Genomic DNA, 26,281 nt, shown 5'->3' with positions numbered 1-26,281 from the left:
AGACACTAAAATACGTAATACTGCTATACCCCCTATACACTAACTAAGAAGTAATACTCTTAGTAGCTAGTATAGAGAACTATAATATACTACTCTTAATATAAAAAGGTCTTAAGGTGGTTACCTAGTAGCTTATTAGCTAAAATATGCTAGACCAGTTTTAGGTTATAAAAGAAATAGTAATAAAAGGTAAAGGGGTAAGTAATAGGCGCCCCCTAATAACTCTATAGTAGTAGAGTAAAGTTTACGATACTAGCGCGTCTATAGGCTTATTACGGCAGTAGTAGTTCCTAAAAAGGTTAAAAAGTAAGGTAGTAGAGCACTATAGGCGACTTATAGGCGCTAAGTAGGCAAGTCTTAAAAGGCGGGGAGATAGATTATGGGGTTTTCTTAAGTAGAGTTTTCTCTCTATATATAAATAAGGAGTAGTCCACGTGGGCCTAATAGGGATCTAAATCGGACGTTAAGCAATAAATAATATTAATAATATATTAATAAAATTATAATAAGCTTTAAAGTTATAGATTATTATAAGATATATATACTAATAGGTATTAAAAAACTTAAGCCTAATCTAGATTAAGCCTCTAAGTAGGATACCTACGCCTATTAGAGGAAAGTTGGATCTATACTCTATATAGCTAATATTACTTATCTAGATATAGCGAGAATAGTAAGTAAACTATTAAAATTTTTATAAAATCTATTACTAATTCACAACGCAGCTGCTATAAGGGTAGTTACCTACCTTAATTAAACTAAGACTTTTATAATTAAGTACTTAAAGGAGAATATAATAAACTATATCTTCATAAGGGTAATTAACGCGTTATTTAGAGATAATCTAGTTAGTAGAAAGAGTATAGAAGGCTATTTATTTACCTTATTTAGAGGACTAATTAACTAGCAATTAACTAAGTAAATGTCGGTATACTCGCTTTATCAACGTGCACGAATATCACTTGTAGTGGTACGTATGCGGTGTTGAAGTTGGTAGTTAATTGTTTTACTAGAAGTAAGGGGTTGCTCTAAGGTTAGGTTAGCTAACCTCACTACGTGGTCCTATAACCACGTTATATAATTAACGCTCCGACACTAGAGCAACTCTAAAAAAAAGACTAATCTACACTTTAAAGTTAAGTCTACTTCTAGGCTATTCGTAGTATATACGCAATAGCAACTTTCTGCCAAATTCTGCTATATTACCAAATTCTGCCAAATTCTAATATATTACCGAATTCTGCCAAATTCTACCATAATACTAAATTCTGCTAAATTCTGCCAAATTCTACTAAACCTAACTTCTGCCAACTAATTAGGATTTTCTATCCCCGGGATAGAAAATCGCTATTAGCTCACTTAGTACTAGCGCTAACACTAAACTAAAGTCGAATCCGTTCGCTCAACCTACCCTATAGCCCGTAATTTAACTTAATTCGTGTTAATAAGCTATAATAATGCCGTATAGGGCTTACCCTTTATTATAGCGTCCGTAGGGTTAGTATCTCCATTAATCCACTTAACTTTAGTAATCTGTCTTTATTTATAAGCTTAGCGAAGGCATATTATATTAATTATTAAGCGTTTCTCTTGCATAGTTCCTAGTCGGATAAGATAGTTATATAAAGACTTTAAATTAGTATAGAGAACGACTGGTAAGTTAACCTATAAGACCTTATCTAGCGTGGATTTAATTATAGCGCCTATATTAAAACCATGCGCTATACTATATAACTCTAAGGCTAATACACTCCTAGTAACTCTTTTACACTTAATTAAGGACTAGTAGATAATATTTGCCTTATTTAAGGCGTCTACTAGTATAAATACGTAGCCAATTTGTAAAAATAAGTCCTTATTATTAGCGAAGGAAGCGTTCGTAAATATTAGGAGTTATAAGGTATTAACGTCTAGCTTAATAAACTTTAGGCCTCTATTTACGTTTTTAATCTACTAGCTTAATCGCTTATTAAAACTCTTTATATTATCTTTAACTAGGTTAATTACCTAGGTAGTAAAGGATAGGTTAAATAAGGCCTCTAGCTAACAGACTAAGGCGATATAGGCTTTTTTAGCGCGTTAAGTAATATATTAGTCCTTTAGCGTAAGCAGGCCACGCGTAACTTCTCTAGAGCTAATACTGTCTACTAGCGTAGTATTAACCATACTAAGGTTCTTATACTAGCGCTTTTGCGTTAGCGTAATACTCCTATCTTATATTAATTAAATAAGTCCTCTATTAAACTTAATTGGTATATTAGCGGTTAATTACTCTCGCTCCTTAACTATAAATTTAGCCTTATATAGTTCGCTTTATTTAGCCTCTATAAAGGTATCATCTATAAGAAATAGTGTATTATTAGTTTATAGGCCGATAATTCTAAAAGGCTTATCGCTATAAAGTAAGTAAGGGTTGTACGTGGACTGGTCTATTTATAGCTAATTAACGTAGTATAAATAGTAGGTCTTAAACCAGTGGTTTCTAGCTTTAGATACTCTATAAAGTAGCTTTACGACCTTTAGAACGGAGTCCGTATTAATTCCCAATTGTTTATTTAGCTTATATAGTAGTCGTATATAGAACTTACGGTTTAGGTTCGTAGTAGACTAGATATAGGCTTATAAGATATCTCGGAGGTAGAGTTATATCGATAGTAGTATAGCAGCGATATAGAGAATTAGCCGCTGGCTAACCCGTTAAATTGTTAGTAACTAAGTAAGAACTAGCTCTTTCTCTAAATTATTATAGGCCTATATAACAAGTTATAATTTCTTAAAGGCTCTATCGGTTCCCTTATTCTTAATCTTATTAATAAACCGTAAGTTAAAGAGTTTAACCCCCTTTAGTATATTGCGTAGCTTAATGATCTTAAAGACGCCTTTCTTAAGTAGGCCTATAACCTCCTTTTATTATAAAGCGCTAAATTGGGTGTTATTATCGTTCTATAAGTAGATAGCGATATCAGCAATATCTATAATATCACCCGTAAAAGCACCTATATCTATTGTAGCGTCTATAGTAGCCGTGTTTATAATGGCTATAAGTAATAGGTATTTATAGGGGCGACCTCTGCCTCGCTTTGGCGGTAGCTATAGTTTAGCTTTAGGTAACGATTAAGGTTTAGCTGGTAAAGGTACTGGTTTAGCTAATTTAATAGGCTCTTGTGGTTTGACTAGGTCTTATAGGTCTAGTAAGTAAGGTTTTACAACCGTAGAGCGGAAGGTCGTAGGCCTATTTAGTAGCTTTATAGTATAGGTCTCACTATTAACGGCAAGTAGTGTATATGGCCCATCCTAATAACTACTCTAGCTAGTATTGCCTTCTTTTTAGACTAAGATAGGCGAACTAGGTGGGAGGCCGTAAATGGCATTAGTTTGTGGTCTGTTTTGTATATTAAGAGCGTCAGTAATTTATCGTTTAGCTTATAGCTTCTAAATTTCCACCATTACTTTCTTAATGGCCGCAGCTCGCTGTGTAACTAAAGGTAATAGCGCGTCCAATTCAACTATTTGGGGGTAGGCTCTGAAGACTAGAAGTATAGGGACTAGGCCTTCTAGGCTAGCCGTGTTATTAATAGCTTTAAAGGCCATTTATAGGGCTATCTCTTTGCTAATTTTAGGGATTTTAGTTGTAATAATTTGGTAGGCTTATTATAGCGGACTATAGTAGCGCTCTACCATTCTAATAGAATTATATGATTTAACTAGAACTAACTTTATAGTTACTCCTATAGTGGTAGCGTAGTGCTTAAACTCCTTACTAATAAAGTTCTTCCTAGTGTTTATAGTAATTAGGTCTAGTAGTCCTAAGTAGCTATTAATTTAGCACATCCGTAGAATATCCTAAGTATGCTTGGCGCTAATATCTCGTAGCTATCTACTAGCTTAAAATTAAGTTACTTCGTTAACTATGTATAGTAGGGGGGAGCCGCTAATATATATAATGTTAATGATAATATTATAATTAAAATTAACGTCGTCTTATAGGGTAAAGCAAAATCTACCTAGAGATCTGCTATACTTTTAGTAATAGTAGCAGAGTTTAGTTAGCTCTTTAATAGCGGATCTATTAGTATTATAGCCGTGGCTAGCCTTATTAAGAAGCTTTTATAGTCTATTAACTAATAGGTAACCAAATCGACGGTATAGACGTCGTAGTTCTATGTTAGTTAAGTAGTAAGGGTTTATATTAAAAGACTTGACTAAATAAGACTATAAGGAGAAGCTCTATAAGAGAAATAGGTGGCTAAATTGTCTAACTACTAGCACCCTTTTAGTGCGAGTAATAATAACGTCCTTTAGGTTATTATATTTAATATAAAGTCTATTTATATCTGCTAAGCAAAGTAGGAAGGGAGTATCTACTTTAATGATATAGAATTATACCTTACCTATAGGGCTGTTAACGTTTATGGTTTTAATAGATATAGAGGCTCTAATCCCGAATTAGATAGTTACTTAGCCCTTAATTAACGTGTTAAGACTTATAGACTTATCTACGGCCTATAGAGCTTAAAATTGACCGTAGCTAGCTATAGACTTGCGCGAAGCACCTATATTAATTATAATTCCCATAAAGACCGTTAAGGTGTATTATGACGCTGTAGCTGTAGCCGTACTATAGGCAAATGGGTCAGTCTCCGTATAAGGTTCTATAGTAGACTCCGTAGTAAGTTCTAAAGCCATAAGCAGGTATATATAAGCCTTATTAGCTAGTTCTACGCTTATAGAGGTTGCTTCCTCTATAGTAAGTGTTCTAAAGGTAGTAATATAGGTAGAACTATTATTAGGTTCTCCGGCATCGCTTCTAGAGTTATTAGCGTCGTATATATAGGCTTTAAAGTCTAAGTCATCCTCTTTATCTCTTTTGTAGACGGCGATGTATTATTTAAAGTGGTTGTTAAAGTTGCCCTTATTGCGGCCCTTAATATTAATAAAATGTCTCTTATAGTCGTCTCTAGACCGATTACGCTCCTCCTCTATATATTTTTATAAACGGCAGTCCTCCTTCTTATAGACGTAGCACTTGGCCTTTAGTCTACCGTTGGTTCTATAGGGGCGATTACTATTGTAGCGATTGGTGTTTTGGTCTTAATTCTGGTTATTTCGGTAATAGCATTAATCCGTAAAGAAGGCTTAATAAGATAATCTTATTAAGGCCTATAGGGGGTATTCTTTTTCCTACGCAATAATAGAGGATTATAGCTTGCTAATTAACTAAGAGAGGTCTTCTAAAGGGTTAAAGACAGTAATATAGCATGCTAGTACTCCCTAGTAAGTAGTAACTAGCTTATTTATAAGAATGCGGTTTATATAGAAGTCTAGGTGTAGTCTATAGCGTTGCTTTAGCAGCTTATCTATAAGTAGTTAGAAGTTTTAATAGATTAACTTATTAGGGTTCTCATTTATAACTCCTTAAAGGGTTATACTGTTCCACTCCGTAAGATTCTTGCGGTAGTATTCTGGCCCTTTAAAAAACTGTTATATGTAGTTATAGGCTTTAGTAAAAGGTCTTAACTTAAGGTTGCTGTTATAGTAGTGGTCCTAAGTAAGCCCTTTTAGCATGCTAGGGAATGCCACTATGTAGCCTTCTGGTGGTAAGCTAGATCTCTTATAGATGTTATAGAAGATAGTCAGCTTAAAGTTAAAGCTGTTGTTAACTCTATTGTACTTTTGGTCATCTGTGTAGATCTTTACAATTGTAGCTACCTCCTTACTATATCTAGATCCTTGCTTAGGTCCTTGCTCCACGCTAGGCATAGCTAGTTCGGGTAGTATATATATATATAGCTGCTACGGTTACTATAGCTGCTGCAGTTGCTGCTTTTTTAGCTATAGCAGTTAGTTAATAAGAGCGTGGATTTAGTCGTAATTGGAGGATTAAGGACCAGGAGAGGTAGTAAGGTTAGTAGGGGTAGTAATTAGAGTAGCTGGCAGTGCAGCAATCGGAGTAGATCTAGGGGGGGTAGTAGGGGTAGCGGGGGCAGTAACCGGGGTAGCTGGCGGTGCTGCAATTGGGGTAGCTAGCGGTGCAGCAACCGAAGTAGCTAGTAGTACAGCGGCTGGAATAGCTAGTGGAGTTAGTGAAGTACCTAGTGGTGGGGCTAGAGGTATAGCAAGCTTATCTAAGGTTGAATTAAGTTAGTCTTGCAGAGTTATTGTAATTATTGGCTTTACCTCTATAAGGGCCGCAATAAGCTCCTTATCCGTCTATTTATAAAACTCTTCTTTATAGGTAATATCCGTTAGCACTTTACTAAGGGTGTGCCTCTTATCTTGCTTAATAACGTATACTCCTTTCTTAACTAGGTAGTTACGGATTCCCGCTTTAGTTTTAGATTATACTTATTTAAAGAGCTCTAGTATAAAGTCTTTAAAGTCTTCCTAATACACTGTCTACAGTAAAAAGTCTATAAGGTTATGCCGTATATATAGGTGCATCTTAGTCTCTATATACTTTGCTAGATCGTTATCTATAGCCATCTCCAAGTTAATTCTATAGCCATATTTAGCAATTCTTTCCTTCTAGTTAATTTCCATATTATCGTGTCTTTATATATAAGGGTAGTCGTCGTTTAGAAGTTAAGGTTAAGGTTAAGGTTAAGGTTAAGGTTAAGGTCGGGGGTATAAAGGTAAGGGTGTAAGGGTATGTACGTGTCCCCTTAACAAATCTATAGTTTTTAAAGACTAAAGACTAAAGACAATTCTTAGTAAAGATACGGTCCTCTAGGCGATCTTACGCGTTAGTAGTTAAGTTAATATATAGTCTTAAGCTTTAAGGTCCTCTAGGCGATCTAACGCATTAATAGTTAAGTTAATGCGTGGTCTTAAGCTTTAAGGGGTAATATAGCTCTCTCTAAGTAAAGATATGATTCTCTAGGCGATTTTACTCGTTAGTAAGCTGATACGTGGTCTTAAGCTTTAAGGGTAATATAGCTTTCTCCTTTAACTAAAATAGGGCGATAGCTCTATAATCTGACGCGTTAGTAGTTAAGCTAATGCGTGGTTTCGAGCTTTGCTATTGCGTATTTCCTAATCTATACGTCTACTGATTAGTGTTGGTATACTCGCTTTATCAATGTGCACGAATATCACTTGTAGTGGTACGTATGCGGTGTTAAAGTTGGTAGTTAATTGTTTTACTAGAAGTAAGGGGTTGCTCCAAGGTCAGGTTAGCTAACCTCACTACATAGTCCCGTGACCACGTCACATAATTAACGTTCCGACAGTAAAGATTAGTAATAAAATTAAGCACTAAAGTAGAGCTTTTAGCCTTATCGTATATAGCTACTAAGTTAATTTAGTGGCAGCGATTCTTTAAAGAAGTTGTATTTAATACTAATAAGAAGTAAGTAATCTATTGCAATAATATATAGATAATTCGACTACTTACTAAAAGCGACGCTAAGCTTAATACTAAGCTCCGATACGTTAATATCTATTACTACTAGCTCCGCTAGGAAGTTTATAAAGAAAGGATTAATATTAAATAGGTCCTTACTATAGATATAATAGCAAATGGCTTAATAAAGGCTCTACGTTAAAAGTATAAGATATTTATTTAGTAATTAAACCTTATTAATATTAAGGATCTAATTAATTTAATTTAAATAATATTTAGGCAGGGTGCGTATATAGAGGATTTCCCTTAACTTAACACTAAATTAGTATTATAACTTTTTAGTATATATATATATATATTTTTTTTTTTATATCCATTGTATTATACTACGTACAATACTGCGCATGCAGCCTTAGGCTATGGCGCTATAGTTCTATATACATAAATCCTTTCTAGGCAGCTTAATATATACTAGTAGCTATATCCTAGTAGTTTATAAACCCCTAAATTAAGAGTTTATAGTTTCCTAGTAAAATACTAAGATACTATAACTACTAGGGAATAAGAAAATGGTAAGAAAAACTATAAGAAATCCTACCCCCTATCCCTATCCTTTTACTCTCTAATATCATTTTAAGAGCCTAGTAGGAGTTACCTCCTTCTAGAATCCTATCTGTTTTTATTCTTTTATAGAATCTTCTTCGCGTACTAGTTTAGCAGCTTTAAGAGTCTCGCAGTCTTTACTATTAGCAAAGTGTTTTTCTTTACAATTAATGCAAAGAGGGGTAGTATGCTAGTAAGGCTTGCCTATTATTATACAGGTAGAACAGGAATAGTCTTTAGATAAATATACAGCCGCACAGTATCTACAGGCCCTAGTAGAGCACCTATCTCCTATATAGCCAAATTTTTAGCAGCTTATACACTGCGTAGTAGGAGAGACTTTAAGGTATTTTACTACCTTAGTAGCTATACCTGCAATTAATATCTCTTTTTACTTAAGGATTTCTTGTCTTTTTTCTTCGTTTTCTATAGTAAAAACTATAAAGCCGAATCTAGTCTATAGATCGTGTCTTTTTACACTAGATAAGATCTATCTAGGTAGTCCTTATATCCTTATAGGATTAAAGGTCTCAATTTCTTCTTTTAGAAGCTTAGAGCCTCCTTCTCCTAGGAAAGGTAGAGTAGGAACCCCATAGGCTATAATTTAAACCCATAGTTTTAGTTTTTGTTCTCTTTAAAAAGTAAAGCAATTATGCCAGATTTCCTTGTATTTAACTAGGAAATCCGCATTATACTCTTCCGTAGTTATAAGAAGAATATTTTATTTTCCTTTAGTTCTAGCTATAGATGCTAAAATAGGTTTTTCTACTTACAGTTTTAATGTAAATAGTTAATTAACTTTGTTTCGTATAGAGAAAGTATCTAAAGGTTAGTCCTTTTAGTCTATAATAAGGACTAGCTTCCTTTCTTATAGCTACTTTTTCTTACTTCTAGTAGAAGTAGAAGGGGTAGGAGATAGTATTAGTAAGGAAGGCAGGGGGGACAAGGAAGAGAGGTTCTTCTTTAGTCTCTCTGCGTAGGTTTTCTTAGTAGAAGCTACCTCCTTACGGAGAGCTCTTACTTCTTTAACTAATCCTTATAGGATATCTTTTGCCTTTTCTTTTCCTTTTATAAAGGGATTTTCTCCTACTAGAATACTCCGTGTATAGTCCTCTAGCTATTTAACTTATTTTTTTTCTTCTTCTTTTTCTTCTTCTTCTAGCCCTTTATAGGCCTATATTAGGCTTTCTAGGGCCTTTTATAGGTATTATTTAGGAGAAAGGGGAGGGAAAGATATACTAGGTATACCAGCCGTAAAAGTTATTAATTTTATTATCTTTTTTGTAGGTTTTTGGTTTTCTTTTTTAGTAGAAAACTAAGGATATCCTCTTTTTTCTCCTGTCCTAAATAGGCCAGAGGAAGAAAAAGGGGCAGAAAAAGTGAATATAGTCGTAGACTTATTATCACTTATTTCTATAAAAGGTTTTTTTTTATGCCTATTAGACTTTAGCATCTTATAGGGGGGTTTCCTAGTTTTTTCTACCCTTATACCCTTTCTCCTTACTAATCCTACTAGAAGATTTCTGGGGAGATTAGGCTAAAAGGGAGTAGAAAGACTAGCCCCTATTGGTATTNGTATTNGTNGTAGTAGTAGTGGTTTTNGTGTTNCTGTCCGTNCCTNGCTTATAAGCTAGGACCACCCCTANAGAAAATTTTCTGTTNGGATAAGGGGGTAAAATAACAAATAAATCCACCTCTAGCTCGCTAGGCGGTAGGAATTAGGTCTTAAAAGTTGGAAAATCAATTGTTTTTGATGGTAAGATAGGCATGCGTAAGTTTTAGAGTGTGGCGCTACCTTTTGGTAAGGTTGCATGTGCGGTAAAGGGTTTTTAGTATTTTTACAGCAGCCTAGAAGGCTCTATATAGCTAGGGGGGTATATTAACCTAAATCGGAGTTCCTTACTACTATTATAATACTATTTAATGACTTAGATTATCTATACAAACTATATCTTAGTTATCTCTTAACTTATAACTAAATGTCTTATTAAATGTCTTATTACCTACTTTCTATTACCTATTTTGACTTAGTTATCTAGATCTACCTAATATATATAAAGAGCTTCTAGAGCCCTCTTTAATAGACAGAGTTCTTATTTCTAATTGTCCGTTTAATACATTTCTCTAAAGTTTGACTATGGCTGATGCTAATTAACGCACCATAAATAAGTTCAACGATACTATAGATTTCCACACAAATATTTAGTAGGTTAATATCCATCTTAGACAATATAACCTTTTGCCTTTGTACATATCTACTACCTATTCCCATATTTATTTTCTATAGCAAGTCTCTCCTTTTAAACTGCTGAAACAGCCTTGCTTATACCTCCTCAGATTTATCTCTCACTGGCTGCATATCCACGTCACCGGGGATACCTAATATTTCCTCGCCCATATGCAACCTCAAAATAGTACTTCAAGAGTTTTCTTGCTGGGAGGGTGAGCCCCAGCGGAGGCCTACGAACACGACTACTACGTCCTCACGTACACGTCTAGTACACTCGAATCACGGCATCCACCTACGGTAGCGACCCCCTTCTTCTTATGCGGTATAGCGATATATCGTACGGCACCTACACGACCGTATACACCTCGCAAGCGGAAGGACTACGACGAGCCTCTTATCTAAACCGCCCTCTACTCCCTCTATATCTTAATCCACCCAGCATATTCTAATACGTAGTGCAGCGCGGGTACTCAGCTACAGGGGCTTGGTGCACCCCTATGGCCAGTACCAGGTTGAGCGCGCTATTGGACGCAGGAAGATAGGGGATAGAGGCTAGGGAGGGTTATCAGAACAGGGCTGGTTTTTTGGCTACAAGCAGGAGGACCGCAGGCGATGCGGATACACGTACAGGGCAGTAAAAAGCTAGGGGTAGGCAGGTAATAACATCTAACGGCAATCTATGATAATATGGAAGCATGGTACGAAGGGCAGACTCTGACCAGACTTGGGAATAAGCAAGCTGTCAAGCCCGCATGGACAAGTATATGGTAGGTGCACCCGTGCAAAGCACTTCTAAAGGTCCGTGACGATGTGCAAGGTGCTCGTAGTAGTCAAAGCGGGCTTGACAGCTTGCTTGTTCCCAAGTCTGGCCGCCGGCCTCAGGGCAGATAGGGCAAGATAGGCAATTAGGACACTCCCTTATGGGAGTCTTAGAGCAGCGACCTAACGGTATTTTTCCTCCTGTTGATGTAGTACGGGCATGCTACCTAGAGGGGTACATGCTGTATTACCTCTCACGTCTCCCTTGGAGGTTTTTTGTACCTAACTCAGCGGAATTAGTCTACATGGACCTTATTTGGGACCGCATCAGACATTAATCTAGAATTAATAATAATTATATCTTTATGAATACATACTACAGCCCTATATCTAGAATATCAAGGGCGGATATATATCGTTATAGAACGTAAGTTGGATTTTAAAACATATCTTTGTAGATTTTAAACTAAAACTGACCAACTACCTATATCCAACTTCTCATAGAATAGAGCTACGATATCGCTACAACGTAGAGGCGATAGAGAAGATAAAGAGCTTTTACCTCGTAGTATTTTGGAGATAATTAGGCCTAGAGAAGTATATAAGGTATAGCAGGTAAAGCAAGATTACAATAGGATTTTGAAACTTTAAGCTACTACCAAAGCTAGGATCATAAGCTCTCGGACTTTCGGTGGGGAACTCGTTGGTGATAAGGAGCAGTATGCCCGCATATGCGCGTAGTGCACGTCCACCAGGCGTCTGATTTATGATATGTAGAGTATCTAAGAATAGCGCATGGAAGGGAAATGGCTGTTAGAAAGAAGAGAATAAACGAGAATATTAAACGCGTTGGAGAAGTTACGATCTAGCCAAGAAAGTTCAAGGTTGGGAGGTTGTTGCGGTTGAGAGGTAAGGATGAATTACTTCAGCCAGTGCCTGAAAAGAAACATTATATCTTATTTACGCGGCTCTTTTCGTCTACGGCAAAACCGTACCTCCATCTGTATCTGCCGATCGGAAGTTCGTGCGTAGACTTTAGGTCAGGAAAACTCGTGTAAAGATTGAAATCTACGAAGAGAATGAGGTTATATATACACGGTGGATGAGTTACAGATACCCCTGATCAATACTCTTATAGGAAGGTAACACAGCGCTATCGACATTATCACCTCCTTAAGCAACAATTAAAATGAATGGCTAGGGCAGCTCCCGAGCTCTAGTACTGTCAAATTAACCTAAACATCTATCAGCGCATTTAACTAGTTAATAATGAGCTTGGCTGACGCTTCCACGCCTCCCTTCACCGCATTACATATTACGTCTCGGATGGCAGAGGTGGTTGGCAAGCCAGGTGGTTTACGAACTGCGATTTTTGCTTTTGGATATAAAGCATCTAGTACACACCATTCCGAACAGATCTAACATTTTGCCAAGGCCACGTACTGCAGTACAATTTGAGCCCGGCCTAATTGTGGAGAAATGACTTCACGGACGACTACGGTATGGCATAGGTAAACGGGATTCTGACAATAGCAAGATAGACCTGGGAGAGCTGACTGTAGCTTTTACAAGCTGTAGTATACTCAGGAACTCATTGCAAAACCGTGGCGACGCCATTCGTTATACGATATCCACCGATGACGCAGCTAACTTAGGGCTAGTTTCGTTGAGACTAAATCATGGGCTGAGGATGCCCATAAAAGTTTTCCTGTAGTGTAAGTACTTTTGTCACCACTCTTTAGAGCAGTACTAATGAGGGTGGTTGATTGGTGCTTTTTCCTGCTGCTTCTAGCAGTACCTAGGTTCAGGTAACAAAATTTCACACATAATTGGGAGGCTGAACTCGGAAAGAATGATTTTCGGTAGAATCTGGAGAATTGCAGATGAAGAGCAATCTCGTATATATTTTTAGACGGCAATTCGATTCTCAGCCATCTTCAAGTTATGCCATGAATAATGGAACCCCAAATGAACTACAGTGAACCCAGATGTCACCCAGACGCCCCAATCCAAACTAGAGACAGATTCATCAATGTCACATCATGAATCAGCAGAGATATACATCACTGACCATATCAGCCTACGCAAACTTGAATAAATAGGGTGGGGTTCTGCACAAAATCTTATACTCACCGTTGTTTCCTCTTACGAAAGCATCACCGTAGTTTTTATGCAATTTGCCATTGACAAATTCCTTGCATCTTTCCAGGGCGATATTCATGTAACCGTCGACTGATTGGAGTTCGCCTGTGAAATGTCAACCACTTTACTATATTTCTTTCTAAACCTAGTAACGGAAGGATTGTTCGAGTTTTAGACTGAAAGGAAGCGTACCTTTGTAAATGACGCCAGAATTCAGCTTCACCGTCACAGACGCACCGAGAATTTCGCTGAGGAAACCAGACGGATCTTTTGCATCCCCAGCACCGTTTTCCATGTCTATTTCAGGTTGGGATGATTCTAATCTGAGGCTGAGAGTATCTTCTGTGACAGGGAGCTTTATTTCGCTTTGAGGGAAGGTCGAGGTTGTCACAGGCTCGGCGGTTTTTGCCAAGCCCCGATGTCAGATGTTCTTAATTCAACTTCGCGTCGGCGCGCCTTGACCCCCAAGCCCCAGGCAACCCTGCCCGCGCATCACCTCCACCACTCTACGAGTTGTGACCCGTGCGAGAGCCATGGCAAACAGCGTAACTACTGAAGAAGCCCCACCGAAACCCGCGAAACGATCTTTCTTCAAGAAACCAAGCTGGGCAACCGCCGAAGCGAAAAGCGAATCTCAACAGGCACCTATTGATGTCTTTAGCCATTCGAGCGAGTCATTCGCCGAGATAATTGCAGAGCAGGAGAGGAGAAAGAAGGCGAAGCTTCGAAAGCAGCAGGAAACTCGAAAGCGAAAAGAGAATGAAGGTAGGGAAAGTAAGAAACGGCGTATAAGTACGGAAGAGGAAGAAGACCGGCACAGCCTCAGCCCAACATCCTCTAGGCACAGGTCTAGTAAAGAGTAGGTCACTTTGAACTGGCGCAAATGCCTTTAATCAGGTGGCGAATTACTAACTTCCGGAATTCCTAGTCGCAGTAGAACCCCTCATGATTTAACATCCGCCGCAAAGTCTTCACCCAAATCAGCGAAGCAGAGTCCAAACACTCAATCGCTCTCAGCAGGGTATGATGAAGCAGTTAAAACATCAAGTACGCCAAAGAAACAATCTGTAGTCATTGACTTGAGCGATGGCTCGGGCTCTAGCGATGATGACCTTTACAAACCTCCTACACCGAATGGGGTCACTGTCCCCAAGATTCAGAGCGCAGGAGTACCACAAGACGAAGACGATCAAGAAGATGATCAAGAAGACGACCCAGAATTCCGTGCTCTAGCTGCTAAGGCTCGTGAGAAGCGGCGGCTACAAGAACTCGGAGCCGCTAAGCCCATTGCATTGGGAGGCCCTAGTCGAATCTCCTCCGAAAGCTTCTCCAGACCAACCTTCGCTACGTCGGCTCCTGCACATGATCCCATAGTAAGGATATTCATTAGCTCGGCCATACCAAACACAGTACCCCTTCTCGTCTCCCGCAAGCTATCGCAACGACTGCAGGAGGTTCGAAAAGCCTGGTGTGCTAGGCAGAATTTTTCGGAGGACATGGCTGATAGTGTATTCTTCACATATCGCAACCGTCGCCTTTGGGATGTCACGACTTGCAAGAGTCTGGGCATCGAGGTTGATAGTGGCGGTAATATCAGGCAGAAAGATGACTTCGATCTTTACTCCGAGAACGACGGGAAGATACATTTGGAAGCTGTGACACCGGAGATCTGGGAGGAGAATACGAGGCGGGCTGAGAGATCACGTACGGAGGAAGTAGAGGAAGAAGAACAAGATATTGCGGAAGAGCAACCGCCAGCGGAGGAACAGAGAATCCGCCTCTTCTTGAAGGCCAGAGGTTATGAGGACTTCAGGCTCCAAGTCAATCCAGTGAGTTCATATTTTCACTCATCTTACATATTTTTTTATCACTGATTAGTTTAATATCTAGACATCAACTTTCGATTCAATCGCTCATGCCTACCGCGTCAGCCAGAAGATTTCCTCTGATAAAAGTATCTTCCTCATGTTCGACGGCGACCGCCTTGATCCAGTAGATACTATGGAGAATTCAGAAATTCAAGATATGGACTCTATTGAGGTTCATATAAAATGAGCTCTATCGTCTGCCAAGTCCACATCTTCGAACGTATTTTATAGGGTTGAAAAGGGTTTAGGTGTTCATATCCATAATTTAAGTCGCAGGCTTCGGCTTTCGGTGTTGGCTGGGCTGGGCATTGGAAAGCGCGGAGTTGGAGGTTTGGATTAGGGTATCTCCAATCACACCATTTCTTCAGCTTGCAGGAAGAAAAGAGGGTCCCGAGTAAATGGCTCTCAAATAAATGGCTGGCTCGGCTGGTAAACTTCGGCCAGTCAAACTTCACAAAACGCGAAGTTTCTTATTGGAAATACCATTAGCCGTATCGGTTATCATATATATTCGTGCCTTGTGTCGAATTGTCCCCGAATGACATCGCAGCATGATGTCTTAATGCAGCCAAGCAAAATGCGGGGGAATAAGCTTAAATTCAGCCTCAAACACCCGCCACACGTCTGCCATGCCCCGCCACTCTCGAAAAAAGATCCTGGCGCATCCCCACCATCAATTATAAATGCACAAACCAGCCAACCAGCCTCTCCCCGCCTTCTAGCAACCTCCTCCAGCCCACCCTCCAGTGCTGTCTAGCTCACTCAGCCAATCATGAAAATCCTCACACTCAATTTCCTTACTTGCGCTCGTAAAGCATGCAAAGCTACTAACGCTGCCTTCCCGCTTCACCCGCGCGACGCCGAGCTCGAAATTGTGGAGACAGACCTTAACCCACTATTCATCCGGAATATACTACCGCGTGTAGAATGGGATGCCCTTCGAGAAATCTGCGTTGAGGTGCAACCCCCCTGTCTCCCCCTCTAACCCAGAACAATTACATGCAGAACTATATTGACGCTCCCTCCACTATACAGCTCGGCCTCCCGGCCCTCCCAGATGCTGCGCCAGAACCCGGGGCGCTCTTCGCGGAGTCAGTCATCCCCACGGACGCGATGCGGGACGCGGGCGAGGAGGTGCAGAAGCAGCCGACGCAGCTGCTGCAGGATCTGCATCGACTACTGCTCGAAACGACGATTGTGACAGGGAAGCTGGTGTGTGGGAACTGCGGGCATGAGTATGCGATCAAAGAGGGGATTGCAAACTTTTTGTTGCCAAGTCATTTGGTGTGAGGGAGCGGAGGACGGGATAGTAATGACTAAGTTATCACAGGCTTGAGAGCTTGGGAGGATTGGGGGAGTTTGATGATGCTTGGGAGGTTGTCACTTAGATACGGGCCATACAGGTCTTGGAGAGAAGGGGTGCGTTCGATGCACGATAGGGACGGCGATCAAGCACTCCGCGTAGGCCGAAAGTACGCCATGTTTATGCACCGGAAGAAGGGAGGAAGGCGTAGCCGATGGCGTGGAACTCTGTTAGGCATTGGTATCATCATATTAATACAGCATTAAGCAGTGTACGAAGCGATTCAGCACTCTTAAACCTAACCACCATTTCCACTCACACCACGGTTCACTTGCACCCGCTTGTCCTCACCCGCGCTTGCGATTCCAACCTCCTTCTCCCAACTAACCCCGAACACCTTCACGCCGTCACCTCCAACTTTCTTCATACCCTTTGCAGACTCCCTCTCAATACTATAGACACTTTCACCAACCTGCCCACCGCCGAGCTCCGTCGTCCCTGGCCTTACGCTTCGGATATCCCAGATACGGCATGTACCGTCGTGACTGCCGCTAACAAGGCCATATGTGCTTTCCGGATCAGTAGCTAAGCTCACAACTGCGTTTGTATGGCCTCGGAGCGTTAGCGCCGCAATAGTAGTTGCAGATGCCCGAGGATCGATCAGTGTGATATGCCTGGCGCTAGTTCCAGCTGCCAGGAGGTTGGCACTTGGCATAGCTACGAGTGATAGCAGAGAATGTCCAGTGGTTCGTGTATCGACAAGCGTACTAGTCGGCAAATCCCATGTGCGTAGCGTATGGTCTTGTGAAGCAGAGTAGGCCACCGTAGGGTCATTAGCGGCGAATATTACGGAGGGGACGGGAGAAGTATGTCCAATTAGGATACTGAGAGGACCTCGCTGCGGTACTGGTTTTGCTGAGTTTTTGGAGAGTTTCAGACGCTTGTTAGAGGCTACTGTAGAATTTGGTAGGAGGTTCGAAGGTGCAGGAGTCCCTTCAGAGGCTTTTGCTGACCAGACACCCACAGTGGTATCAGAAGAGCTGGAAAGAATTCGGGAGGAAGGAGCGTGGACTGCTATGGATTCGATACCCCAAGTGTGGCCATAGAGTTCAAGGGAGGGAGTGATTGAAGCCGACTCGGTAGGACCGGCTGAATCGCTGTAATTCCATATCCGTAGCGTCATGTCCATTCCACCTGAGACGATCTTTGTTGGAGAAAGAAATTTGGCTGTCTTCAGAGATGTTACTCGGCCACCATTATTTAGTGGTGATGAGGTTGCAAGAAGCTCTGCAGACATGCCCCATACTCGCAGTAGTCCATCGTAGCTGGCTGATAATATTCTTTCTTGCCCTGCCCGTATAGAATCACTACCAGCCCACTTCCCTGCTAGGGATGTACTCGAGAGAACGTTTACTGAGCTTACCCAGTCGTCGTGTTCGAAAGAGGCCACATGTAATGGAGGTGTGAGTGCTCGAGTATACTCAATTGTAAGTGTAGATTCGGCGGATATCCCATTCGCGGTTAGGAACTCGTCGATTGTAGATTTCAGAAATTGGCCATTTATGAGGAATTCGAATGGAATCGGCTTTTCGGTATGGAGGAGGTTGTTGGTGAGGGAGGAGAGAGCATATCGACGAAGACCTATTTCGCTATTTGTAAATACATATTTTCAACCTAAGTAAAGGAGGGCCTCGAGAGTGGAAAGCTGCATTGACGCCTTACTGGTAGAGACAAGAAGTACGCCAGGATCTTCGGGTAATTCGATGTCGGAATGTCGAGTCGTTAATCTGATCTGAATCTTAGATTGAGAGGCCTCTGCGGTATCATATGTGGTGTCCACAGCTTCAGACATGGTTGTGGTTGAGATATATGAGAGTTGTTCTCTGTGCTTGGTGGTTCCCAAAATTTCTTGAAGCTCGAATCGCAAAGTGCCTATCGGGGTTTAGCGCGATATCGGAGAGTTTTACGGTTTTCCAAATACAAGAAGCCTCGAATACACAATTGAGACATACACCCAATACCCTTTCTTAGATATGCCTTTTTGAATATATTCAAAAATTTAAGGATTCTCCATAAGCCCCCTTGTGAGCTTTTCAAAGTTTCCAGGTACTCAGAAGCCTGTCAACGGTATGTGTTTCGTAACAGCACAAATACAAATTACCACATCTACTAGATCTCAGGTTTCTGCTTCTATTACTTTATAGAGGCTCTTTCTTTTAATTTTCTACGTCTTTATAACATGGGAATTTCAATTTTTATAAATCCCCTTCCGCAACCCTATCTAGCGTCTTAGCTTAGGTACTTTGTAGACTCATGTTGGAATGAGAGCATAGTCTGAAACTGTCACTATGTTCACCCAACGCTTGCAGTTTTACCAACGATTCATACACCTAAGCGACCATAAGATTACATTTTCAGTAGTTCACAACCATTCCAATGAAACTGGAGGAAGTGCGCACTCTTTCCCTCCGGCTAGCAATACTTGAGCATATGGTATTGGCATTGAGTACTATTACATGTCTACAATGTCCTATCGACTAATGGATGTCCTCCTAATTTCATTAATGGCCTTCCGTCTATGCTCTGACTCAGCGAATAGAGCCTTGATCAGATCCACCACCTCTTCAGCCTCCATTTCTAACTTCAGCTCACCTTCTGTCCAGAAATATTTGATGTCCGCCAAAGAGCTCTCCAAAATCTCAGAGAGGTATTGAAATTTGAACCAATTGGGCGTGTATATGCTAGTCATGTCTTTCGCCTCTCCTGCCTGTTCATCGGCCACGAAAAGGCCGCTAAGCTTCGCGAGTTCATCACAGAAATGGCGAAGTCGTTTAGATTCTTCCTCCGCGATGTCGCTCATGTCTTCAACATCCACGATCACCTTGTTCAAGGCGGTTGAAAGAAGCGATCCAAGTGACTGCAGTAATGCTGAGTGTGAGAGTATACCTTTCCACTGCCGTTGGACTTCTTTGATTCGATCTACTGTCATAGAAATTGCATTGTCGCATTCCGCGGCGAATGGTGGTACTGTGCAGTTCGCGAAGCCTTGAGCGCCATCAAGCAAATCTCGCACAATGGTTCTCTGCGATTCCATCTCCTTCCCGTATGCCCGTTTGCCGAATCCTTCAATAGCCTTAATGTCTCCATCAAGCTTTAACCTAGTGGATGCCCTTAAAGGTGGTGGAGTGCTTGAAATCTGGTCTTTATGCGCCTGGCCAATTAAAAATGATCGGATCCGGTCTGAAAGTCTCGTGCAGTCATTGTAAGTTAGCATGTTTCCTGCGATGTCCTTAGAGTAATGGGTAGCTGCCGTAGCTCGGTACATGGCCAAGACAAGCGAGGGAATGGAATAGAGCCCAACGCTAGCAGGTGTGATGGCAGATTTTGCTAACCTAGATGAATGCATCAGTACATGGACGAATAGCAAGTTATTGGGAAGGCATACGTGGACTGGTTGAGAGTATCAACGTCAGAAACGACCTGCATGATGATTTCCATAATCGAATCCGGGACAGCAGTGACGGTGTATGTCTCTTTCAGCGTAAACTCTCTCTCGGCAGGTCGGCTCTGAGTGCCTGCGCCATTGACTCTCAGGGGCTCTGCTGGCTTCGAGGTTGAGGTAGGCGAGGCAGCTTCGTTATCATCTTCGTCACCCCAGCCCCATGCGTCTGCCTCATCTTCCCCATCTTCCCCAACTTCCTCTTGCCTCTTATCACCCTGGTTCCCAGTCTCTTCCTGAGGCTCATCATCCTCCAACCCCCATGCACTGATATCCTCTTCCTCCTCATGGCCGGCAGGATGCTGTGGTTTTGTTGAGTGTTTCTCTTCTTCATCCCCCCATTCTGCACCCCAATCATCGTCTTGCTGGTCGTTTCCCGCTATTATTGCATCACCCTTTGAGATCATCTGAGTTTCAACCCTTTCGACCAACCGTTTCTCTTGTATGCCCCTGAAACAAAGGATTCGGACGTCAGCAATGGCAGCCTCCTTCCGTTTTGCAAGCCATATTTCCGGAGACTTGTCAACCCACTCCACCAACCGTGATTGCCCAGTCCAGCCCAGTTGATCGAGGTATTCTGTAAACCCAAGCACAAGAGAAAGTGTTCCCCGAAACTCGTGCATTCCGTCCAAAGATAATGGAACAGAAGGTAGAAGCCAGCCTGATATTAATCGCGACGCGATTACTGGCATGAGCTTCTCCGATAAGGGAACGGCAATGGACGGCGGTAAACGTGTGCTGAGGTACTCTGTAATGCGGTGCAAATCCTCTAAAATAGCTGTTATGCTCATGTCTAGCACGCGGCCTAAAGCCTGTATATCATCCCCGTTAATTTCAATCTCCATAACTCGATCAGAGCCGATTGACAAGCGGGGAGATAGGATGATCATATCGAAGTCCCGACAAAGACGTGCAATCGCGGTATCAAGTAGTCGTAGTTTTGAGAGAGCTTCTACTACAGTGTCAATGCTGATTGGAGATTCTCCTACCACGTTAAAGTTAGCGAAGCCATAACTATGTGTAAATATACTCACTCTGTATTTCGTCCTTTATCGTAACCCGCCGCTCGGCGGGTTCGGTGATTAGGAGCGCGTTCCAACATTCCGTAGTATTTTCTACTATTGCAGCTCTCAATTGGTTTGCCCGAGTTCGCAGAATGCTAACAACTCTCGTATTCTCAAAAGTTCCTAGGTGTGCCATAGCCTCGTCTGCGTCCTCCAGTTTGTCCAGAGCTTGCGTGACCTGATCTTGCACTGCGGCATCTTGTGCGTTTTCAAGGAGCTCAGAGATGCTCTGGATCTGCTCAACTGTCTGGGCAAGTGTTTCGTTGAACACAAGCTCGTTCTCGAGCAAAGCAACTTTGTTCGCAGCATCTTGTACCCGCGCTTGCTGCGCCTTGCCTGACTCAGCTTGTTGGACTATGTCATGTGCAGTGGCTCTTGACCGTTCGATGTCGGCTTGGAGTTGTTTGGCTTGGGCGATCCAGCCATCAACATCTGGAGCCACTTCGCGGCTCAGGGCTCGGATCTCACTCTAGCTCGAGGTAATGAGCAATGGCCAAGTCTAGGGTCCCAGGAATACTCGCACCTTTACATCTTCGCGCGCTTTCCCAATCACTTCCAACAAATTTGGCAAAGCTGTTGGTGGGAGCTCTGCAGATGCAACGTCTTCAGATTCGGGGTAGGCTCCGTGCTCGACAGATTGAAGAATAGCGTCTCCAAGCTCTTTTTCGGATATTTTTGAAGGCATGAAGGTTTCAAAGAGTTATAGACATGGTCTGGTGATTGTGGAGCTGGCTTTGGCGTGTTGCTTGAGGCTGTTGACGGTTCCATGTGACTTGTCATTTTCTCCCCAAAAGCCTTTCAGACGCCGCGACAGACAACATCTGTCCGTAATCCAACAATACCACAAGTCAAGATAATATTGTGGTAGACAGATACACAAGCAAAGAAATACCGTATGTCCTTGCGTATATTTTCAAAATCTCTACTTGCGTTTGGGCGGCACATAGTCAAGACTTTTTGGCCAAAGCCATCAATCGCTGACTGATACATACATCAGCAGTGTGGGCAATTTCCTTAGTTTCCGTCAGCTTGCTTGCTTTATAGTTAGAACTATATTTGGGCGGCTTTATTGTTTTTAGAGGTAGGGCTGATTTGCTTTATTTTGTGCCATGCCACACCCCTATGTTTGCTACACCTTTTCGCATACAAATGGTTCTGCTGGAGTACAAGCTCTACGTCATGTTCTAAATTTCTAGTTCCATATTTACAGTTCCTCGTTTCGGAATTTCTGCATTTTTATCTTACGGTTCTTGGTCAAAACCGAGCATCTACAAAAATGTGAATAGCGCCGAGGCGAACTAGCCAGGCTGCGGCACAGGCAGCAATTGGTTCTTGCTAAGACTCTTGATTTCCGCGGCATTTTCGAGGGTACTGCTACTGACAGTAGCTACGCACAGTATCTATTCCGCATTTGTAATTGGAGTTCAAAAAATTCAACTGCCTTCGACTCCGCGCTCGTCGTCAGCCATGCCTTCCCTAAAGGTCACGTCACACTTCGAGAAGATCCAGAACTTCAAAGCCGACTATACTCTTGCCGAATTCACACAATATGAATCCGAGAGGACTGGGATGAGAGTTTGTGTGGTGGATCGGAAGGGACCTAAGGTTAGTCTCCTTTATGTCTGCAACAGCTTTTCGGAAATCTTAGTGGTACACTGTGGTAATCACCCTGGGTATTCTTTGTGATTTTTTCCAAGAGTGGAGTTGCTGTAATCAAAGTGAACTCAATGATTTCTTTAATACTGTAGTTTAAGTCACACCAGATATCGAGAACGGGAACTAACAATCTAATACCCAGGTGTATGGATATTTCGCATTAGCAACGGAAATTCATGATGATTCGGGAGCACGTTAGTGGCTACGCATAACTGTTCTGAATCGTGCTTAACATCTCCATAGCTCATACACTAGAGCACTTGTGCTTCATGGTGAGCTTATGACCTCCACGTCTTAGCCTTGTGTCGCTAACCGCCGGAAGGGTTCCAGAAGTTACCCGTATAAAGGCGTGTTAGATAAAATTGCAACTCGATCGTACTCCAACACGAATGCTTGGACAGCAACGGATCATACTGCATATACCTTAGATACTGCAGGATGGGAGGGGTTCGCTCAGATTCGTAAGATACTCCCCTTCTTGAATACCACTTGCTGAAAGTTTACTGGCTAATTTTTGATGAAGTCCCTATATACCTTGATCACGTTATTCTGCCCACCCTTACGGATGCTGGTTGCTACACCGAGGTTCATCACATAGATGTGACAGGTAATGACGCAGGGTAAGTTTAATAACCTCTTGTTGGTGATAACGGTAGTCCTAATAATGGACAAGCGTTGTCTATTCGGAAATGCAGGGAGTCCAGAACACTCAAGGTGAGCTGATGGAACTGCAAGCACGACGTCTCATCTACCCTGAAGGCGATGGCTTTCGTTACGAAACTGGAGGTATGATGGAACAACTCCGTGTTCTTACCGCAGAACGTATTCGCGAATTCCATCGCGAGATGTACCAACCCAAAAACCTTCGGCTTATCTTGATTGGTGAGGTAGACCACGGTGATCTTCTTGAGATTCTTGATGAGTTTGAGCGGGGCATTCTAGATTGTGTCCCGCCCCTAGATGCTCCATTCAAGCGTCCGTGGGTGGAGTCCGAAAAAACCCCGCCCCTCAGTAAGACGATTATTGATACTGTCGAATTTCCAGAGGATGATGAATCCACTGGTGAGATACTGATTGGCTTCTTTGGTCCGGATTGTAATAACTCGTTGCTCGGTGAGTGAAATGCGTTCAATTACAGTGACATATCGCTAAACAATCTAGAAACCGCTATGAACGTACTTCTTACTTACTTGGCCGAGTCTTCCGTATCGCTTTTGGTCAATACCCTGGTAGAAAAAGAACAGCTCGCCAGCGGCGTTTATCACCAGATTGACATGCGTCCAGACACGGTCATCTGGTTCACCTTGAGCAGTGTAGCAACCGAGAAACTTGCAGACGTGGAGAAAAGATTTTTCGAAATTCTCCGTGATGCAGCTTCAAAGCCTCTTGATATGGCATACCTCAAGGAATGCCTTCATCGCTTCAAAAGACAGGTTAAGTTTGCTACCGAGTCATCAAATGGCATTTTTGCGGATCCCATCATCGAGGACCATTTGTTCGGAAACCGTGACGGATCTGACCTCATTGACTCCTTGGCTACATTGAAAGTATTTGATGAGGTTGACAAATGGAACGATACCGACTGGCGGGATTTCTTGAAGAAATGGATCTCAGATGCTCACCATGTTTCTATACTAGGCGTTCCATCGGCTAAGTTGTCCAAGAAACTGAAGCGAGACGAGAAGGCTAGAGTCAAAGCCCAACAGGAGCGCCTAGGAGAGGAGGGTCTTAATAAGCTTGCTAAAAAGCTTGAAGAAGCCAAAGCAGAGAACGACAAGGAGATTCCCAAGGAGATACTTGAAAAATTTGAAATACCCGGAACGGATTCAATTCACTTCTTCCAGACTACCACTGCACGCTCTGGCCTAGCAAAGAAGATGGGCTTTCTTGACAACGAAATGCAGAAGATTGTTGACAAAGATGAAAGTAGACTTCCATTGTTCATCCATTTCGAGCACATCCCAACCAACTTCGTCCATTTTAGCTTAATTCTTTGCACCGGCTCGGTGCCACTACAGCTTAAGCCATTACTGGCGGTCTACCTAATGAACTTTTTCAACACTCCATTAAATCGGGATGGCAAACGAATTGAATTCGAGCAGGTTGTCGCAGAGCTCGAGCAAGATACTATCACCTACAGTATTGACACTGGCAGCGCTGTCGGCAATTCAGAGCTCATTCGTATTAAGTTTGTCATAGAGCCCGAAAAATTTGAGACTGCTGTGAAATGGCTACGAGAGCTGTTGCTCAATAGTATATTTGATGAAGAGGTGAGCACCACTTTGTTCAGTAGCCCAGGCTGTAAAAGCCATATCAGGATATCAGACCCGAAGCCAATAGGGACTGGAGGGCTCTATGCTTTTATGGCCTGCTTCCCTCCTCGAATGCCCTTCCGAGCAGTTGGGGTTCGCGGCACTGGAATGCTGAAACAACCTAGACTTTTCAGACCCATTTCAGGCCCTTGTGGAATTGTTTGCTAATGTATATCAGAGACTCAGCACTACCATCACCAAAATGCTAGCAGACATACCAGATGAGAAGCGAAGCGGCAATGGCGTAAGTTCTATTGGAGATAATGCATAATAGTATTAATTCCTCTTAGATGGCCTACGCGGTTGATTCAATGATCCACTACGCCCCAACATCCTCCAGCCGGGCCCAGAACACTCTTGTCAAAGCCCTCTACCTCAAGCGCATCTTCCGCCTTCTGGAGACCTCCCCCGACATCGTAATCGGCCAGATGGAAATCATACGCCAGAGCCTCGCTCGTTTTTCCAATATGCGGGTCCTCGTAATTGCCAATCTCGAGAGCCTCTCCTACCCAGTCTCCACCTTCAAACACCTCACCGATGCCCTAGACACCAAGCAGCCTCTCAACCCCCTCGATTCGCGCGCGGCCAACCTCAGCGAGGCCGCCCGCAACCCCGGCTCCCTCGCTTACATCATCCCAATGTCGACAATCGACTCGTCCTTCCTCCTCCTCACCGCCCGCGGCCTGGACTCGTACCACCACCCCTCCCTGCCCGCCCTCATGGTTGCGCTCGCCTACCTCGACGCCGTCGAAGGCCCGCTCTGGACGGCTGTTCGTGGTACTGGCCTTGCGTACGGCACGTCGTTCGCGCGCGGTAACGACACCGGCCTGCTAGGCTTCCGAGTCTACCGCTCGCCAGACGCCTTCAAGGCGTACAAGACGGCGCGGACGGTGGTCGAAGAATTCATCTCCGGCGCGCGGGCGTTCGAGAAGCACGCGCTCGAAGGCGCCATTTCGTCCATTGTGGTCGAGTTCGTGGATGAGCAGGCGACCATGTCGACGGCGGCGAATCTGGGGTTCGTCAACTTGGTGGTGAGGGGCATTGAGAAAACATGGAGTGATGGGATGCTGAAGAAGGTGAGGGAGGTTGGGGTTGAGGAGATCAAGAAGGTGCTCAAGGAGATTGTGCTGCCCGTTTTCTTGCCCGGGAAGGCTGATTTGGTGGTTACGTGTGCGAGTATCATGGAGGAGGTGAGTTTGTTTCGCTGTTGCACTAGGTTCCTTCTGTCTTCTGTCGCTTCACATGGTAAGAGGATAAATAATTGCTGACACCATTTGGTATAGGACCTCAAGAAACATTTCGAGGAGGCCGGGTTCAAGCCGAGGGTCAAGCCACTCTCATTCTTCCAAGACGATTATAATTTGATGCCCGAGAATGGCGAGGAAGATGGGGATGCAGATGAAGACGAAGAGGACGAAGACGATGAAGGTATTGAGGATGGTGAAAAAGACGAAGACTGATGCGTTTGGTCTAAAAGTAGGTCAGCTAGTATAAGGTCACTGA

The 26,281-nt window shown here is 42.6% G+C and overlaps 6 protein-coding genes across 6 annotated transcripts; 3 read left to right on the top strand and 3 right to left on the bottom strand.

Annotated features, from left to right (window-relative positions):
* Positions 1 to 12,770: 12,770 nt before the first annotated feature.
* K441DRAFT_656890 (U6 snRNA-associated Sm-like protein LSm6) lies at positions 12,771 to 13,471 on the bottom strand. The gene is made up of 3 exons (XM_067648084.1): positions 13,269 to 13,471; positions 13,068 to 13,181; positions 12,771 to 13,000 (listed from the first exon to the last, which is right to left on the bottom strand). Exons 1-3 carry the CDS (start codon positions 13,369 to 13,371, stop codon positions 12,975 to 12,977), a joined length of 243 nt encoding a protein of 80 aa, XP_067506355.1. The 5' UTR covers positions 13,372 to 13,471; the 3' UTR covers positions 12,771 to 12,974.
* Positions 13,472 to 13,552: 81 nt separating this feature from the next.
* On the top strand, positions 13,553 to 15,437 carry K441DRAFT_632506 (uncharacterized protein). Its single transcript, XM_067646349.1, has 3 exons — positions 13,553 to 13,935; positions 14,005 to 14,905; positions 14,967 to 15,437. The coding sequence occupies exons 1-3, from the start codon at positions 13,610 to 13,612 to the stop codon at positions 15,129 to 15,131; spliced, it is 1,392 nt and encodes a 463-aa protein (XP_067506354.1). The 5' UTR covers positions 13,553 to 13,609; the 3' UTR covers positions 15,132 to 15,437.
* A 279-nt stretch (positions 15,438 to 15,716) lies between these two features.
* On the top strand, positions 15,717 to 16,234 carry K441DRAFT_550600 (Trm112p-domain-containing protein; the record flags this gene model as incomplete). Its single annotated transcript, XM_067643058.1, has 2 exons — positions 15,717 to 15,902; positions 15,980 to 16,234. 2 exons carry the CDS (start codon positions 15,717 to 15,719, stop codon positions 16,232 to 16,234), a joined length of 441 nt encoding a protein of 146 aa, XP_067506353.1.
* A 311-nt stretch (positions 16,235 to 16,545) lies between these two features.
* On the bottom strand, positions 16,546 to 21,495 carry K441DRAFT_685869 (uncharacterized protein; the record flags this gene model as incomplete). The annotated part of the gene is made up of 5 exons (XM_067651932.1): positions 16,546 to 17,888; positions 18,786 to 19,639; positions 19,693 to 20,731; positions 20,781 to 21,279; positions 21,334 to 21,495. 5 exons carry the CDS (start codon positions 21,493 to 21,495, stop codon positions 16,546 to 16,548), a joined length of 3,897 nt encoding a protein of 1,298 aa, XP_067506352.1.
* Positions 21,496 to 21,641: 146 nt separating this feature from the next.
* On the bottom strand, positions 21,642 to 22,253 carry K441DRAFT_656885 (uncharacterized protein). The gene has a single exon (XM_067648083.1). The coding sequence runs from the start codon at positions 22,168 to 22,170 to the stop codon at positions 22,015 to 22,017; it is 156 nt and encodes a 51-aa protein (XP_067506351.1). The 5' UTR covers positions 22,171 to 22,253; the 3' UTR covers positions 21,642 to 22,014.
* A 24-nt stretch (positions 22,254 to 22,277) lies between these two features.
* On the top strand, positions 22,278 to 26,238 carry K441DRAFT_550279 (zinc metalloprotease-like protein; the record flags this gene model as incomplete). Its single annotated transcript, XM_067643049.1, has 10 exons — positions 22,278 to 22,415; positions 22,609 to 22,660; positions 22,710 to 22,738; positions 22,789 to 22,927; positions 22,990 to 23,086; positions 23,140 to 23,579; positions 23,628 to 24,736; positions 24,957 to 25,022; positions 25,069 to 25,968; positions 26,062 to 26,238. The coding sequence occupies 10 exons, from the start codon at positions 22,278 to 22,280 to the stop codon at positions 26,236 to 26,238; spliced, it is 3,147 nt and encodes a 1,048-aa protein (XP_067506350.1).
* Positions 26,239 to 26,281: the final 43 nt, after the last annotated feature.

Source organism: Cenococcum geophilum (assembly GCF_001692895.1).
Source record: "Cenococcum geophilum 1.58 unplaced genomic scaffold K441scaffold_12, whole genome shotgun sequence".
In the NCBI taxonomy this organism is placed as follows: Eukaryota; Fungi; Ascomycota; class Dothideomycetes; order Gloniales; family Gloniaceae; genus Cenococcum; species Cenococcum geophilum.
Note: the sequence above shows the minus strand (reverse complement) of the source record. Positions and strands in the feature narration are given on the sequence as shown.